The 19,251-nt window shown below is 38.8% G+C and overlaps 1 protein-coding gene across 1 annotated transcript in view; it reads right to left on the bottom strand.

Annotated features, from left to right (window-relative positions):
• Nucleotides 1–18,540, bottom strand: part of EIPR1 (EARP complex and GARP complex interacting protein 1) — a 213,665-nt gene extending 195,125 nt beyond the window's left edge. Inside the window, exon 1 of the mRNA XM_004480926.5 lies at nucleotides 18,313–18,540. Coding sequence (XP_004480983.1) covers nucleotides 18,313–18,354 — 42 coding nt within the window. The 5' untranslated portion in view covers nucleotides 18,355–18,540. The remainder of the gene's footprint in view (nucleotides 1–18,312) is intronic.
• Between the last annotated feature and the right edge of the window lie 711 nt (nucleotides 18,541–19,251).

Below are 19,251 nucleotides of genomic sequence, written 5' to 3'. Positions count from 1 at the left end.
CCAGTAACTGTCCCTGCAGCACCACCCAGGACAACTCCAAGTCCCAAAAACGCCCCCACATCTCATCTCTTCCTCCCACTCCCTACCCCCAACAGCCACCATGGCCACTTTCTCCACACCAGTGCCACATTTTCTTCAATTACTAATCACAATAGTTCATGAATAGAATATCAATAAGTCCACTCTAATCGATACTCTATTCCTCCATCCTGTGGACCTTAGAATGGTTGTGTCCACTCCACATCTATATCAAGAGGGGGCCTCAGTGAGGCAGGAGCCAGGATAGGTCTCCACCCTATATAAACTGAAACTACAGAGAGAGACAAGCAGAAAGAGTGCTCCACCATTTTGGTTTGGCCATATGAGAGAGAGGACTCCAGTTTTGCCTACAGCTGCAGAACAGCAGAGAAACCCCCAGCCTAGAAGATCAAGGAGACAAGGTCCAGAGAGAGATGCCTGATTGCCCACAACTGAGCTCAGGGAGAAACTAGAGCAGCCGAGCCTGAAAAAGGCGGCCCAGGGACAAGCCATATGCCTGACGGCCCACAGGTGAACTCCTGGAGACCGTGAGCCTGGAGAGGAAGGCAGGGACGTTGGCAGAGAATGGCAGCCATCTTAGTTTGCCAGGATCACCAAGGGCTGACTTGGGTGAGAAAGCATCTCTTCTGATACCTTGATTTGGGCATTTTGACAACATCGGAACTATAACCTTTTACCCTAATAAATTTCCCATTATAAAAGCTAACCGATTTCTGTAGGAAACTAAGACAAAACCCAAGTCCACAAAACAGGATAAATTTGAAGCAAAATATGCCCCATCACATATTGATCAAAGTCTAATAAGGAAAGCCCTCTGAAAGCTGCAATAGAAAAACAAGGTGATATGTACAAAGAAGTACCAATAACATTAAGCCAATACTGACAGATTTGAAGGGAGAAATTAAGAGTCCTACATTAATGGTAGGAGACTTTAATATACCACTTTAAATAACAGATCAATCATCCAGATAGAAGATCAATAAGAAAATGTAAGACTCAAATGATATTCTAAAGCAACTAGACCTACCAGATCTGTATAGAACGCTTCATCCAACAACAGAATACACATTCTTCTTGAGTGCCCAAGGATCATTCTCCAGGATAGACCATATGTTAGTTCACAAAACAAGACTCAATAAAATAAAAAATGTTGAAATCATGCAATGTACCTTCTTCAACCACAATGGAATGAAGCCAGAAATCCAACAAAGAGAGAAATGAAAAATTCACAAAAATGTGGAAATTAAACAAAATACTCTTAAACAAACAATGGAACAAAGAGGAATCACAAGGGAAATTAGAAAATATCATGTGGCAAATGAAAATTAAAATACAGTATGTGAGAACTTATGGGATAAGGCAAAGGCAGTGCTGAGGGAAATTTACTGCTCTAAATGCTTACATTTAAAAAGAAAAGATTTCAAATCAGAGACCTAACTTCAGAACTGGAAGATCTAAAAAAAGAAGAGCAATCTAAACCACTAAGCAAAAGGGAGGGAATAAATAAAGATTAGCACAGAGATAAGTGAAATAAAGCATAAAAAATTTTTTTAAATACTCAATAAAAGATGGTTCCTTGAAAAGATCAATAAATTGACAAACCTTTAGCTAGACTGAAAAAAAAAAAGACAGAGGACACAAATTACTAAAATCAGAAATAAAAGGGGGACATTACAACCAACACAACCTAAATAAAAAGGACTAGAAGGGGAGCAGATGTGGCTCAAGTAGTTGAGCACCTGCTTCCCACACGGAATGGTCCCGGTTTAGTCCCCAGTGCCTCCTAAACAAAAACAACAACAACAAACAAACTGAAAAAACCAACTCAGGGGAGCCAATGTGGTCCAGGTGTTGAGTGCCAGCTTCCCACATATAAGGGTCCAGGTTCAATCCTCAGCCCCAGTGCCTTAAAAAAAAAAAGTACTAGCAGAGAATACTATGAAAACTTGTATGCCAACAAATTAGATAATGTAGAGGAAATGGACAAATTCTTAGAAACACACAAACAAGAGGAAATAGAAGATCTCAGCAAACCAATAATTACTAAAGAAATTTAATCAATAATCAAAAGTCTCCCAACAAAGAAAAGCTCAGGACCAGATGGCTTCACAGGGAAATTCTAGCAGACATTCCAAGAAGAATTAATACCAATTCTCCTCAAATTCTTCCAAAAAATTGAAGAGGAGAGAACATTTCCTAATTCACTTTACAAGGCCAGTATCAGACTCATACCAAAGCCAGATAAAGATACAAGAAAAGAATATTACAGACCAATAATCCTTATGAATAGAGATAAAAAAAAATTTTTTAATCCTGAACAAAAACTAGCAAACTGGATCCAAGAGCACATTAAAAGAAGTATACACCATGATCAAGTGAGATTTTCAACAAAAGAAAATTAACTAATGTAATGCACCACATCAACAGAATGCAGAACAAAAAAAAAATTTTTAGGAGGTACCAGGGATTGAGCCCAGGACCTCATACATGGGAAGCAGGCGCTCAACCACTAAGCTTCATCTGCTCCCCAGACAGAGATCGTTTTTTCATTTGTTTGTTTCTAGGAGGTACTGGGGATTGAACCCTGGACCTTGTATATGAGAAGCAGGCACTCAAACACTTGAGCTACACCAACATTTCTTGATAAAAGCACTTAGAACACTAGGAATAGAAGGAAACTTCCTCAACATGATAAAGGGCATATATGAAAAGCCCACAACTAGCATTATAGTTATTCGTGAAAGAGAAAGACCAAAAGCTTTCCCCTCTAAGTTCAGGATGTCCACTGTCAGCATTATTATTCAACGTTGTACTAGAAGTTCTAATGACTAAGGAATTAGTCAAAAAAAAAGAAATAAAAGGCATCCAAATTGGAGAGGAAGAAGTAAAACTTTCCCTGTTGCAGATGACATGAACCTATATCCAGAAAATCCTGAAAAATCCACAACAAAGTATGTAAAGCTAATAAATAAATTCCTCAAACTGGTGGGGTAAAAAATGAACACTCAAAAATCAGTAATGTTTCTAGGTGCTAGCAATGAATAATCAGAAAAGAAATCAAGAAAAAATTCCATTTACAATAGCAACTAAAAGAATGAAATATCTAGGAATAAACCTATCAAAGATGTAAACACATTGTCCACATAAAACTACAAAACATTGCTAAAAGAAATCAACGAAGAAAGACCTAAGTAAATGGAAGAAAATAATGATGTTCATGGATTATAAGACTAAATATTGGAAAGATGTCAATTCTACCCAAAACAATTTACAGATTCAACACAATCCCAATCGAAATTCCAATAATCTTCTTTGAAAATATGGAAAAGTCAACTTATATGGAAGGGTAAGGGGCCCAAAATAACCAAAACCATCTTGAAAAGGTAATATGAAGTTGGGAGACTCATGCTTTCTGATATTAAAATTTATTACAAAGCCACAGTAATCAAAACAGCATGGTACTAGCATAAGGATAATATATGGACCAAAGGAATCTATAATAATTAAGAGCTCAGAAATCAGTCCTCATATTTATGGCCAATTGATTTTTTACAAAGATGCCAAGTCTATTCGATGGGTAAAGAATTGTCTCTAAAAAATGGTGGTGGGAAAACTGGATCTCCATTTGCAAAAGAATGAAGGTGGACCCCTACCTAATACCATACACAAAACTCAACTCAACATGGATCAAAGACGTAATATAAGAACCAGAACTATAAAATTCCTATGAGAAAATGTAGGGAAGTATCTTCAAGACCTACTGTGAGGAAATGATTTCTTATCTTTACACCCAAAGCACAAGCAACAAAAGGAAAAAACAGATGGAGCCTCATTAAAATTAAAAACTATTATGTATCAAAGAACTTTAACAAGAAAGTAAAATGATAACCTATACAATGACAGAAAATATTTGGAAACCACATATCCAATAAGGGTTTAATATCTAAAATACATATATTTTAAAATCCTATAACTTGACAACAAAAAGACAAACAAACCAAGTAAAAAATGGGTAAAAGACCTGAACAGACATTTCTCCAAAGAAGAGATACAAATGGCCACAAAGTACATGTGAAGATGATCAACATCACTGGGTATAAGGGAAATGCAAATCAAAACCACAATGAGATACCATTTCACACCCACCTAAATAGCTACTATTTAAAAAATGAAAATGTTGAAGAGAACGTGTAGAAATATGAAGACTCATTCAGTGCTTATAGGAATATAAAATGGTGCCACTGCTCAGAAAGATTAAGTATAAAAATACCAAATGACCCAGCAATTCCACTTGTAGGAATATACCCAAAAGATCTGACAGCAGGGACTCAAACATCAAAAGATGTTTGTAAACTGATAGTCATAGCAGCATTATTCACAGTTGCCAAAAGATGGAAGTAACAAGTGGTGATTCAGAGCTGTAAGTACCCCAGAGAAACATGTTCTTGAACTTAATCCATGTCTCTGGGTGTAAACCCATTTTAAGTAGGACTTTTTGATGAAGTTACTTTAGTTACGGTGTGGACCACTTCATCTAGGTTGAGTCTTAATCTTACTACAGAAGTCTTTTATAAGTGGAATGAAATTCAGACACAGAGGGAGAAAGCCACAAGGAGCAGCCAGACGCTGAAATTCCATGGAAACCTGAAGAGAATGGAGAGCCAGGACAGGCCACCCAGTGTACTGCCATTTGACAGATGAGCCAAGAACCAAGGACCACTGACAGGCAGCCCAGAACACCAAGCTCCAAGAAGAAAGCATCGCCTAAATGATGCCTTGATTTGAAATTTCTTTTAGCTTCAAAACCGTGAGTTAATAAATTCTTATTTTTAAGCTGACCCATTGCATGGTATTTGCTTGAGCAGTCAAGGTAACTAAAACACAACCCAATTGTCTGTCAACTAATGAATGGTATATACATACACAAAATGTGGTACATACATATAATGGAATATTATTCAGCTGTGAAAAAAAACAATGAAGTTCTGATACATGAAACAACATGGATGAAACTTGAAGACATCAGATTGAGTGAAATAAGCCAGACACAAAAGGATAAATATTGTATGATCTCACTGATATGAAATAATTAGAATAAGCAAACTCATAAAGTCAGAATCCAGAATATAGGTCACTAGGGGACAGGACGGGGGTAGGCAATAGGGCATTAAGGCTTAAAATGTACAGAGTTTCTATTTGGAACAATGGAAAAGTTTTGGAAATGCATGGTGGTGATGGTACCACAACACTGTGAATGTAATTAACAACACTGGATTATATATTTGAATGTGGTTAATAGGGGAAATGTTAGATTATATAAATGATACTAGAATAAAATTTAAAAATAAAAATCCATGAAACTACACAACATGAATGGTAAATCCTAAGTTATACTAGGGACTATAGTTAATAGTACAATTATAAAAATGTGCTTTCATCAGCTGTAACACCATTGCAAGGCGTTAATAATAGGATGGTATATGGAAATCCTGCATTTTATGCATAATTTTTCTATAAATCCACAACTTCTCTAATTAAAAAAACAACAACAACAACCCACTGGCATAGACCGTTACTACAACAAATTAACATTATCAAAATGCATCCTGCACTCAGTAGCTCAATTTTAGACAGAAGGCAGAATTAAATACCATCACTTTAAAATAGAAGAAAACCAAAAATGTCTATTGTATTAGTGGTTATTATACTGAAAAAGAAGGGCAATTCAGAGATGCAGAAGTTATTTGAATGATGAAAATAAATGGGCATTCAATTTACTTCATTCTAAAGCAATTTATAGAGCTAAGAAATTACATATCTGGAGAGGAATAATGGTGAGCATACAAAAAAAAAAGTCTAAACACATCATCTGTTTCAGAGAGTAAAGTTACCACAGGTTTAGAAAAGCACTATAAATTTGGAACTATCATATTCTATCCCACACAAGAATAAAAGACACTTTTCTACAATAGAAGAGGGAAATCATTCCTGTAAAAAAAATTCTAAAATGCATCTTTAAAAATCACAGCAAAATGTACAAAAGTGTAATTTAAGATCTTTCCAGGGTAAAAGTACAAAAATAATTTAATTCTGGTCACTTTAGTGGTAGATCTATATGTATATAATTGTGCTTCGTTGATTAAGTGAATGATAAAATGACCTTAAAGTCTAGTAGCAGTGATGGTTTTGCAGGTGTTCCAATGGCCCTTTTAAAATGAGAAGATCAGATTTTTAGAGAATAATAGGACACAAAATAGTTCCACATATTTTATCTTGGTTCATCCTCATAATTCATTAAAGGAAGACAGGATGGCTATTATTATTCCCAATTAATAAAGGAACTGAAAACCAGAGAATTTAAGTGACTTAGCCACTGTCACAAAACTCCTACGAGGGAAAAGCCAGGCCCTCAACCTCAAGCTCTCTTTTTATTACAGTGAAAACCAAGGTTACCGACAATACAAATAATATATTTTGTTGAGATTAGGCCATAGGTCACTGTATTATAATTCCGAGTGATTTTTCCCCAGTTCTCAAAATGAAAGGCAATGGTATTTTTTTCAAAGAGCCCTCTTTCTAGGATGCCAGAACCATATAGTGAACCAAACCATCAAGAGGCAACTAGATATGTTGAGAGGTCAACATGATTGCAGGGAAGAATAATCAGAAACATCATGGCAAGTGGTACTCTTACAGGAAACATAAATCTCAGAACTTAGAAGTAATAACCGAGTGTACAAACTTCCCTTGGGAAATTCAAACTTTGTATTCATTTGCCTGTTAGATTAAGCAAGTAAATGCTTACCTTAGATAACAGATACCTCAGTTATAGTTCCTTAACACATCTTTCCCATTAAGAACCATGCTCTAGGTAAGTTTAATGCTTACACTAGATAGGAGCGTGTGTAGAAGAATTTTGCTTTAAGCAGTAGATACACAGAACAGGATCCGTTTAACCGTTTCCGACAGTAAGCAATCTCCCTCAAGAAAGAACTTCTGTACCAAGGGTTGCATACCCATCACCAGGATGACAAACTAGCAAGCTTAAACATCAAGCTGAAGAGATTACCTAAAATATAAAGTTCTAACAGGGTATTTCCTTAAATAAAAAGAAAAGAAAGGAAAAAAAGGAAAAGAAAGAAAAAAGGGGGGAAGGTACCAACCTCTTCATTCCCTGGTAGCCAAATACCTTTGTCAAGTCAATCTCTCACACCAAACAAATCAGAGCCAAAGGTGGAAGTGCTGATGCGCGCAAGGAGTGCCGTGCCACGCAAGGGTGTCCCCCGCGTGGGGGAGCCCCCACGCGCAACGAGTGCGCCCGTGAGGAAAGCCGCCCAGCGTGAAAAGAAAGAGCAGCCTGCCCAGGAATGGCGCCACCCACACTTCCTGTGCCGCTGACGACAACAGAAGCGGACAAAGAAACAAAAGCAGACAAAGAAACAAGATGCAGCAAATAGACACCAAGAACAGACAACCAGGGGAGGGGGGGAAATTAAATAAATAAAATAAAATCTTTAAAAAAAAAAAAAAGAAAATCAAGGGGGAGGGGTGGTGTGGGTGAGGTAGGGAGTATATGGGAACCTCATATTTTTTTAATGTAACATTTATAAGAAAATAAAGAAAATCAAGGCTTCTGAGTTACTCACACATTGTGGTAATAACATTATGCTTCTGAGGGCCAAAAGACTTCAACATACACAATCATTTATTCATTCATTCACATACTCACTCACGTAAGTTCAAATTCTGGCCCTTCAACATTGCTGAAGGATTTTTTGCCTGTTCTCATCAAATCCATCTTGCACTTCCTGTCACAGATATTCTTCTGAAGCCTCTAGTACAACCCTATGCCCCTGTGGCAGTTTGATATTATTTATGATTTCCAAAAAAAGATGTTACGTTTGTAAACTGTCTGTTCCTCTGGGCATGTATTAGATTCAGCTGAGATGTCTTTGATTAAATTATGTTAAGATTAGGGCTTTGATTTGATACATCCGTAGAGCCTAACAGTCCCTGCCCCCTTGGTGGGCGATATACATACAGACACTCACTCAAGGAAAACACAGAAGTAGACATACAGAGGAAGGGAAACAGCTCCACAGATGAGGCAGAGGCCCTGGGAAAAGAAATGAGCCATTCTCCTGATAGTTCACAGCTGACCTTGTAAAGAGAACAGAGCAGCTGAGCCCAGAAAGAAACAAGCCCCAGGAAGAGAGATGAGCCCTAATGCCAGCCTACAGCTGAAATTGGAAGAAGCTGGGCCTTAAAAGGGAAGCTGGGATCCTTAAAAGGGAAGAGGACGGCTGGACCCTCACAGATGTCGCCCGCCATCTTGCTTCAACACATGGCAACAGAGTTTGGATGAGGAAGTAGCCTTGAGTTGTTTGTTGTCTCTAGGGCCTTTTAACTGTAAGCTTCTACCCCAAATAAATATCCTTTATAAAAGCCAAGAGATTTCTGGTACTTTGCATCAGCATTTCTTTTGGCTGACTAATACAGCCCCTAAATTTCAGCTAAAGAACTCACCTCACACTTTACCAAGAAAACAGAAACCATTCCTTGCCTTCCTAGAGCTTTATATAAGGTCCCAAACTGCCCCTCCTGCCTCAGAGAAGGGGCTTACCCTTGTTGCCCTCTGCTCCAGAAAAGAAGGAAGCCATACCGTGTTCTAATGACTGGTGCAGTGGATCTGTAATATACAGAATTAGTTACCCCTCTTTTTTTTCAACCTCTCCATCTTCTTTGGCTCCTTCCCCTTAAAACAGAAACAATGAAAAGAAGCTCACATCAACCTTTATCCTTTCAAATATCTTAACGTGACTCAATTTCTCTCTCAAGCTACTGCCTATCTTCATATTTTTTCATTCACTGCCAAACTTAGTAAAATAAATATAAAATTTCCTTCTTCAATTCCAACAAATTCCTCACCTTATAATGTCTTCCACTCCACAAACTGCCCTCACTGCCATCTTCAGTGTCACCTAATTGTCAATTCTAAGAACCTACTTCCAGCCCTCATCCTACTCAAGCTCCCAGACGCTTAGGAAATGGTTAACCTCTCTTCTTCATTTGGCTTCTGTGACACCCACCCTCCAATAAATCCTATGGCTCAGCCCTTCCTAGTCTTTTTGTTTCCTCTTCACACTCCATAAACTTTTGCTCCCCAAGGATCTATGCTAGGTTCTCATCTCTTTTCAATCTATGCCTTCTTCCTAGGCAAGCTCATTTTTATCCATAATGTTATGGGTTGAATGATGTTTCCAAAAAAGATATGTTCACGTCCTATCCCCTGGTCCCATGAATGTGAACTGGGGTGGTTTGAAACTGTAGGTACCCCAGAAAAACATGTCTTTAAGCTTAGTCCATTCCTGCAAGTATGAATCCATTCTAAGTAGGATCTTGGATGAGGTAGCTTCAGTTAAGGTGTAGTTGAGGATGGGTCTTAATTCTATTACTGGAGTCCTTTATAAAACCAGAATGAAATTAAGACAGAAAGAGAGAAAGTCACAGGGTGAGGAGCCAGAAGCTCAATATCAAGGCAACCCAGAAGCGAAGGGAGAGACCAGGAGATGCCACCATGTGCCTTGCCATATGATAAGCTAAGGACCAAGGATCGCGAGTAGCCAGCCCCAGAACTCCAATCTTGGGGAAAAACATCACCTTGATAACACCTTGATTTCGGCTTTCTCTTAACCTCCAAAGTGTGAGCTAAAAAATTCCCACTTTTAACACAACCCAGTTCATGGTATTTGCTTGAACAGTCAAAGAGATTAAAACATGATCCCGTTTGGAAACAAAACCTTTGCAGATGTTACTAGTTAAAATGAGGTCAGTATGGAAAAAGTGTGCCAAATATACGCTATGGATCATGGTTGGTGGTAATAGTCTGATGATATTATCGCATAATCTGTAACAAACGTTCCACCACGGTGTGGTGTTGGTGAAGGGGTGGTGTGTGAGAATTCTACACATGTGTATGATTATTTTGCATGTTTACAATCTCTATAATAAAAATATATTTTTAAAAAAACAGGGTGGGTTGGGGGAAAAATACACCAAATGTAAGATAGGGACTGTAGTTATTTTGACTATGCTCTGGCATAGTTTGTAACAAATTTTTCACAACAATGCAAAGTGTTGGTGGAGGGGTGATATATGAGACCCTTGTATGATGTTATGTATGTTTATTTTGTAAGTTCACAGTCTTTATTATACACTTATTGTTTATGCATGTTCATATATGAATGATATACTTCAATAAAATATATATCAGAAAAAAATGAGGCCAGGAGCAGGAATAGCTCAGTGGTTGAGCACCTGCTTCACATATACAAGGTCCCAGGTTCCATTCCTAGTTTCTTCTAAAAAAAAAAAAAAAGGCCAAACTGGATTAGGGTGGGGTCCTTTTTCCAATATGACTCATGTCCTTATAAGCAGAGGAAATGTGGACACAGTAAGAGACAGTCAGAGAGAGACAGCAACGGGACAGAGGCAGAGATTGAGATATGTTGCCATAAACCCAGGAACCCCCATGGATTCCCACTGTCTACCAGAAGCCAGGAGAGAGGCAGGAAATGATTCTTCCCTTTAAGTGTGGCCCTGCCAACACATTAATTTCAAACTTCTAACATTCAGAACAAGGAGGCAATAAATTTCAGTTGTTTAAACCAACTACTCTGTGGTACTTTGTTACAGCAGCTCTGGCAAACTAAGACACCTAACTATAAGTATCAATATGCTGATGATTTTCAAATGTTCATCTCATGCTCATACCCCTTTCTAAACTGTCCACTACTCAGCTTTACATCAGATGTCCCATAGGTACATCTATACCAACTTAACCCAAATTGAACCCATCATCCTCCATAAACCTCCTTGCCCATATTCACTATTTGACATAATTACAGACTTTCAAGCTAAAAATGTCTTTGACTTCTTCCTGTCCCAACCTATCTAATAACTATAGATTCTTCTTCTTCCATATGTCCTCTCCATACCTACTATCAACCTGCCTCATTCCTTGCTTCAACTATATTTTAACAACCTCGTAACCAATTTTCCTACTGTGAGTATCTCTCATTCCAGTTCATCCTTAACTTTGCCACAAAAGTTACCCCATCAAATCAAATCCGGACCTCAAATTCTAGGAAACCATAAAAAAGCAACAAGGAGAATGAAAAACAGCAATATAAAGTCTATCTTCAATGAAACTAGGAAAAATCTATAAAACAAAATCATTATATATGAAAAAGAGCTGCCAAAGACAGAGAAGATCAAAGATAAGAAAAGATGCTGAAGGGAAATGCTGGCGGCTACATTTCCCAGACAAAACCAAAGAGGTATTAGTTTGAGGGGCAACTCCAATGATTCCCGGTACGGTACAAACAGAGAAGAGGAGAGAGAGACTGTGCTGTGGGCTGCCTACATCAACCGCCTTTGGCCTTGGATAAACAACAGCGAAAAGAATTTATTTACCAACTAAACCCTGTGTCACAAGAATTCATGCCAACCTGAAACGTGGACTTGGCCTAACTTCACATACACATCCTATAAACAGCTAGGCCAGGAAGAACTCAATTCATTCAAAGATTAATAATCAAAAGCAACCACCATCAGATCTATGCAAAGTAACACAAAAAAAGTAAGGGGAAAAAAAAGAAAAGAAAAAAAGTAAGGGGGTGAAAAAGAAATAGGAAAAAAAAATTCGTAAATTAAAAACACCAACCGGAAAAACATTGTCTCAGAACAGCTAAAATTTATAAACAAAATTTATAAAACTTGATGCAATTGTTCTTCTTAAAGGAGAGAGGGAAAGAAAAGAATAGCAAATTAAAGAAAAGGGGGGGAATTTTTAAAATTTTAAAAGCTCTGAAGAGATACGGCAAGACAACCAAAGATGATAAAACCTGAGCTGACAGAACTCATGGAAATGAAAACTGAAACAATCACAGAAAGGAAGTATATATTGGCAAGGACACAAAGAACAGACACTCCTAAAACACAATAAGGGATAGAGAGGACAAAACCTTAAGTTTCAGGTCATAAAAGAAATCAAATTCAAAACTACAAGATATCCAGAAAACAATGAAATCAAGAAGTCATGGGGAGCAGATGTAGCTCAGTGGTTAAGTGCCTACTTTCCAAGTACGGGTTCCTGGGATCAATCCCTGGTATCTCCTTAAAAAAAAAAAATTCTACCTGCTGGAGGTTGGGACTACTTTTGGGAAGCGGCTTTGGCTCAACGGATAGAGCATCCGCCTACCACATGGGAGGTCCAGGGTTCAAATCCAGGACCTCCTTGACCCGTGTGGTGAGCTGGCCCACCACAGCGGGCGTAGTGCTGATGCGCGCAAGGAGTGCTCTGCCACGCAGGGGTGTCCCCCGCATAGGGGAGCCCCATGCGCAAGGATTGCGCCCCGTAAGGAGAGCCACCCAGCAAAAAAAAGTGCAGCCTGCCCAGGGTGGCGTGGCATACATGGAGAGCTGACACAGCAAGATGATGCAACAAAAAGAGACACAGATTTTCAGTGCTGCCAAGAACGCAAGCGGACACAGAAGAACACACAGCAAATGGACACAGAGCAGACAATGGGAGGGGGGTGGGAGGGAAGGGAAGGTGAGAGAAATAAATAAATAAATAAATAAATAAATAAATCTTTAAAAAATAAAATAAAATCAAAGGAGGGAAGTGGATGAGGCTCAAGCCATTGAGCTCTCGCCTACCACATGGGAGGTCCCAGGTTTGGTACCCGGTGGCTCCTAAAGAAGACGACCAAGACTGCGAGCTGACACAAAGGGCTGGCCATGAAAAGGAATGAAGTCCTGATACATGTGACAACATGGAGAAACCCTAAGGTCATTATGTTGAGTGAAATAAGCCAGACACAACATGACAAGTATTGTATGATCTTGCTGATATGAATTTATTATAAGAAAATTCATAGAGTTAGACTCTAGATTATAGTTTAACAGAGGATAGATTGGGTTTAGCGAATAGGGAGTTGATGCTTAAGTTGTACATTGTTTCTATTTAAGGTTGATTGTAAAGATTTAGAAATGGATGGTTGTGATCGTAGCACAGTATCGTGAGTATAATTCTCAGCACTGACCTGTATAGATGAATGTGGTTAAAAGGAAAAGTAGGTTGTATATGTTACTAAAACAAAAATTAAAGATAGAGTATGGGACTCAGGTTCAGTCCCCGCCCCCTCGGTGGGCCTATATAAAGACATTCATTCAAGAAGGCACGCAGGGAAGAGAGAGAACGCTGTCATTTTTTATCCTGATGGCCCTGGGGAAAGATGAGCCATTCACCTGATAGTTTGCAGCTGAAAAGAACAGAGCAGCTGAGAAGGCCCAAAAAGAAACAAGCCCAATGCCAGAGACTGATATAGGAAGCCCTGAGAGATTCAACAGAGATTAGCAACCATCTTGCTTCACATGGCAGCTGACTTTGGTGAAAAGGCAACCTGGATATTATAGGGCCTTGTAACTGTACAATTTTACCCCAAATAAATATCCTTTATGAAAGCCAGCAGATTTCTGGTACTTTGCATCAGCACACCTTTGGCAGACTAATACAGTAATACAAGGTGTTAATAATGGGGTGGTATGTGGGAAAAAATATACCTAATGTGCACTACAGATGATAGTTAATCAAAGGAAACTACTGTTTAAAGAAAAGTACAGGGAAGCAGATGTGGCTCAAGCAATTGGGCTCTCATCTACCATATAGGGGGTCCCAGGTTCAGTTGTCGGTGCCTTCTCATGAAGGCAAAGCTGGCCGGCAAACTGACACAACAAGATGACGCAACAATGAGAGACACAACAAACCAGGAAGCTGAGGTGGTTCAAGCAAGTTGGGTGCCTCTCTCCCATGGCTGAGGTCCCAGGCTCAGTTCCTGGTGCCTCCTAAAGAGAAGACAAGCAGACACAGAAGAATGTGCAGCAAATGGACACAGAGAGCAGACAGCAAGCACAGGTGTCAGGGGTGGGGGGGGATAAATAAAATAAAATAAATCTTTCAAAATAATAATAATAATAATAAAGAAAAGTAAATTATAAAAACGTGCTATCATCAAATTGTAACAAATGTTCCATGCCAAAGCAAGGTGTTGGCGGTGGGACGGTATGTGGAAATCTAGTATTACATGTATGATTATTCTGTAAACCCACAACTTCTCTAATTAAAAAAAAAATTGATAAATACAGATTGCATCAAAATAGTCTCCAAATTGAAACTGAACTTTTATCAGAGTTCAGTTCTCTGGGCTTCACCTAAGACTTAGTAGTTCTCAGGAAAATATTCTTAAATGTCCTCTTTAAGCAAAAATAAAAATAATCGTAAATAATAAAAATTCAAATTAGGTCCAATTCTATGCCAGGTACCAGATTTATGTCAGTAGGCCTGTACAGTGAATTACAAGCCATGGTCTGAAAAATCAGGCTATAGTCTTGGTCCCTAGTAGTCCCAGGTAATGTTTAAGTTGTCTTGCTCCCATTTTCCATTTACTTTGAGTGATTCAGTAATTCAGCAAACATTTATTATATACCTACTAGGGGATAAAAGAAATGACATTTTTCCTAGTCCTGCTCACCAGTGAGAGAAAGGTGAGGTTTACTTTTTGAAGGTCTGCTTTTGAAAATATTATAAATAGGAATATAAAAATTTATTGGAATCACAGAGGTCTTATTCTGAATAAAAGAAATCAAAAGGCAAAATGAGCACTGGAGCTAGAGGTAACCCAGGTTTAAAAACCCAGCTTTTCTAATTATTACAAGATGCTCTAAACCTAGTGTCCTCAATTTTAAAATGGTAAATAGTGAGAACTATTTCCCAGGACTGTTGTGACAATTAAATGGCCTGCCATGTGACTGTCACATAGTATATACTCAATAAAACCCACAAAAAAAAAAAAAAGGAAAGAATGAAAGTAGAGTTGGGTGCTTTGAGAGAAACCATACCCAGATGGATCAAGAAAGTGGTATACTACACTTTACCAGGGTAAACAAAATAATGGAATTCATTGTGCATAAATTCAAACACCTGATAAACTGCTTTGTAAGGCATTTTCAGAGCTATTGAAAGATGTGCCAAGCATTACCATTAAGATACAAAGAAAACTAAACAAATGAAAAAAGGGAAAATGTATTAACTCTAGGAAAAGGAAAAACTGTACAAGAAATGAAATCATAGCACCATACTTGTATCAGCAGTCAACAATATTTATATAATGAGAAAAACAAAAACCCTGAAAATCAATTTGTTAAAAAAAAGAAAGTTTATTAACTGTATTAGAAGTCTAAAGGAAAGGAAAAGTATAAAAAAGCTAAAAATCCCATCTAATATGACATCCAGTCAATAGAAAATTTCCACAAGATAGGTAACTACTTCGAAGAAACAGGTTTTAAAAGTTGAAAGTGGTTTCTGTAGGGGACTAGATAATATAGGAACTAAGTATTTAGGGCCTGCCAATCTTAATCAGATTTTCGGAAATTCTACTTCTTAAGCAACTTAGAAGAATTACTTTGTTCTCTCTTTCTATGAGATAAAAGATGGCATTCATATAATACCAAAATGTTCCATATCAATAATCTGCTCAGCATTTTCTTTTTATTTTAATGACTCCCCTCTGCATTGGTCTTCTGTCTTTTATTTATTAAAGTAGTATCTTGATTTACCCTCCAAGCCTCATTACCTTCAGAATCAATGGTCAATAATCAGACCACCATCTTTGAATGCAAACTGTTCTCTATTGCTTTCAAGTGCCCTTGCCAGTATTTCAATGTCACTGATGACCAAACCAAAACTCTATAATTTTCAGTTTTTATGTTTACTGCAATATTTGTTCTTCAAATTTTAAGAAAGCCATTGTCCACAGTTTTCTAATAAGTGCAAAAACCAACTACTTCTTTTAAGATGAAGAAATTCAGATAAAATATTTGACTCTCAAGGCAAGGATCAACTCCTTCAATTTGTCATATTCCAGGAAATAGTATTTTAGTTAACCTCAAAGGTCAAATACTGAAGATCAAAATAGCCAGGGTTATTTAGAAGACTTCTTAAGGCAATCAAAAAGTTATTAAGGGAAGCAAATTTGGTCCAATGGATAGGGCCTCTGCCTACCACATGGGAGGTCTGCCGTTCAAATCCCAGGCCTCCTTGACCCATGTGGAGCTGGCCCATGCGCAGTGCTGATGTGCGCAAGGAGTGCCCTGCCACACAGGGATATCCCCTGCGTAGGGGAGCCGAACGTGCAAGGAGTGTGCCCTGTAAGGAGAGCCGCTTAGGGCGAAAGAAAGTGCAACCTGCCCAGGAATGGTGCCGCACACATAGAGAGCTGACACAACAAGATGATGCAACAAAAAGAAACACAGATTCCCGGTGCTGCTGATAAGGATAGAAGCAGTCACAAAAGAAGGCACAGCAAATGGACACAGAGCAGACAAGTGGGGTGGGGGAGAAATAAATAAAAAATAAATCTTTTTTATTTTTTAAAAAGTTATTAAGTAGTACTGGCAGAAGATGAACACACTTTAGGTGGTACATGATCATAGAACCTTCCATCTACCCATATGTATACTCATGTGTACCTTGTTAAAGGAGAAATCAGTACAACTTGGTGGTTATCAGACTTTAAAGTTGCTTTGGATTTAAAGTCTAGCTAGGTTAGAATCCTAGCTTTATCATACATCGGCTAAGTAGCCTTGCGCAGATAACTTCATTTTCTCCACACCTCAGTTTCTTCATCTGTAATATGGTAATAACATCTACCAGATATGACTGCAGTGAGAATTAAATGAGATGTTTGTACAATGCTCAGTATAGTTCCTAATACATAGTAAATGCTCAGTAAATGGCAATTATTAAGCCACCAGTCACGTCAAAGTGTTAGTCAGCTGTGAAACCCTGCAACACACTTTATTACTCATATGACGTTTACATACTGCTTTGTATAAAATTTGTAAAAATTTCTCTTCTGATAATTAGAACGTTTATTAAATGCTTATGATGTGCCAGAGCCGTTCTATGTACCTGAATTAAATACATATTTGTTCACTTAACTTTTTTAACAACCAGAGGAGGGTAGACACTTTTATTTTCCCATTTCATTGGTAAGGAAACTTAATCTCAGGTTTCTTGCCCAAGTCACACAGGTAGTAAGTGCTAGAGGCAGGATTTAAACGTAGGAAGTTGTAGCAGAGTCCATACTTTTAGTACTGCTGCCTCTCTCACTGTAAGGTATTTGAAAGTCAAAATCATTTCTATTTGAACAGACATTCAACACATATTACTTATCTGTATCTGTCCCTTAGTACTTTAAGCATAACAGGTACTCAAAAGCCATTTGGTGATCAGATGAAACCAATACAGGATCCAAATAAGTCCTACACAATCTCAGCCCTACCTCTTTTGGGTCTTCTCTTCTACCCCATTCCCCAACTCTTTCCACTCTATCCACACTGGCTCTCTTGTCCTTCTAAACTGCCATGTGCATTTCCAACTCATTGCTTAGACTATGGAGGTTCATTAATTCCACAAACATTTGCTGAGGACCTACTGAGTGATAGTCACGGTGAAAAGACACTGGAAAATACAGGATGAAAAAAACACGGTTCGTCAGAAATAGGACATTAGTGGAAAAACAGGTGAAATCTGTGATTTAAGTTAATAGTATTGTATCAATGTTAAGTTCTAAATTTTGTAAGACGACAATATTAGGGGGAGCTGGATGAAAGGTTTACAAGAATTTTCTGTATGTACATCTTTGCAAATCATCAGTAAACTTAAAATCACTTCAAAATTGAACAATTTAAGACAAAAATGATTCCTACCTTTGAGAACTCAAAATCTAGAGAGAAAGGTGGACATGAAAACAAGTAAGTACACCAAAGCGTGTGCTAAGTGTTACCTCGGACGCAGAGTTTAGGATACTATGCTCGGGGGAAGGAAGTGCGGAGTTACCAGCCTGGGGATTGCAGATTTAAACCAGACAGACAGAATTGCTGTGTCAGCCCTAATAACATCCAGGACCAGCCAAAGGCCCCCCCGTAATCTGGATTCTGTCCTGACCCTACCATTTACTGGATAATTGTTTAGCTACCTAAAACCTCAGTTTCCTCATCTGCAGAATGGGCATTGGGCCTCGCAGAGTTGTCGTGGGGCTAAAAGCGTAGGACAGTGATTTGCAAACCGGGATACACTGTTGGAGCATGAATGGCTGTTACCAGCCAGGCCGAGCAGTACCTGCTCTCGCCCCCAGAGTAACCCACCTGGAACTCCAGTCCGTAGATCACCGGCGCATCATCCTCCATGCTGCAGCAAGGCCAGCGAACCTACAGTCACTCACACACCTAAAGGCCCCTCACGAGAACAGTCAGTCCCCAGAACGCCGGCTTTCTTCCAACGCCCATTCATTCCCACCCCATTCGGGTTTCCTTTCCTTCACTCCAGATAAACGGCTCCAAAATCGGGAGTTCTTTTGGCTCACACCGGCTTCCGTAGGGGCTGACTTCCTGTATTTTCGTCAAGAGTCATTTCACCTGCAGCCAATGGCACCAGCGCCGAGTTAGTACGCATGCCCATTTCGGGTCGCCCTACGCGGTTCTCGGCCTGTCTTCCTCCCGGAAAGGAATACCGTAACTGAGCGGGAGGGAAAGACTGTAGTAGGGTGGAAAAGAGGAAGAGGGCTAGGTTGAGGGGAGGTGACAGAGATGGCGATTAGGAGTATCTCGGAGAGGTGGTGCTTTGGCGAACAGCTGGTGGGAGGCGGGATTCGTTGCCTCACCTAGAATGTCGCCACGCCCGCAGCTGTGATTTAAAACTGCATTCAAATGTCACCTCCTTTGAACCTTCCCCGCACCGGAATCCTAGAAATAATTACTCACTGTGGTGCAATTTTGCTTGTGTTTTTTGTAATTTTTTATTAATACAATTACTAATGTGATAATTACATTTACTGAACTCTGAACCACACGCTTTAAAACTGCGTTATCGTAAAGATCTTCGGTTCAACCTAATGAATAAGGTATCATACTTCCACTCTACAGATGAGACCCTGCAAAATTAAGTAACATAAGTAAAGTCACACAGCTGATTAGTGGGGGTTCGCACCATCTGTACGACTGCATGAGATTCTTGGGATCTTTGCAATCAGAGATCATAATTAATTCATTTCCTCAGCGCCTAACCCAATGTCTGGTAAATTGATT

Source organism: Dasypus novemcinctus, chromosome 25, assembly GCF_030445035.2.
Source record: "Dasypus novemcinctus isolate mDasNov1 chromosome 25, mDasNov1.1.hap2, whole genome shotgun sequence".
In the NCBI taxonomy this organism is placed as follows: domain Eukaryota; kingdom Metazoa; phylum Chordata; class Mammalia; order Cingulata; family Dasypodidae; genus Dasypus; species Dasypus novemcinctus.
This window is presented reverse-complemented; position numbering and strand designations above follow the sequence as displayed.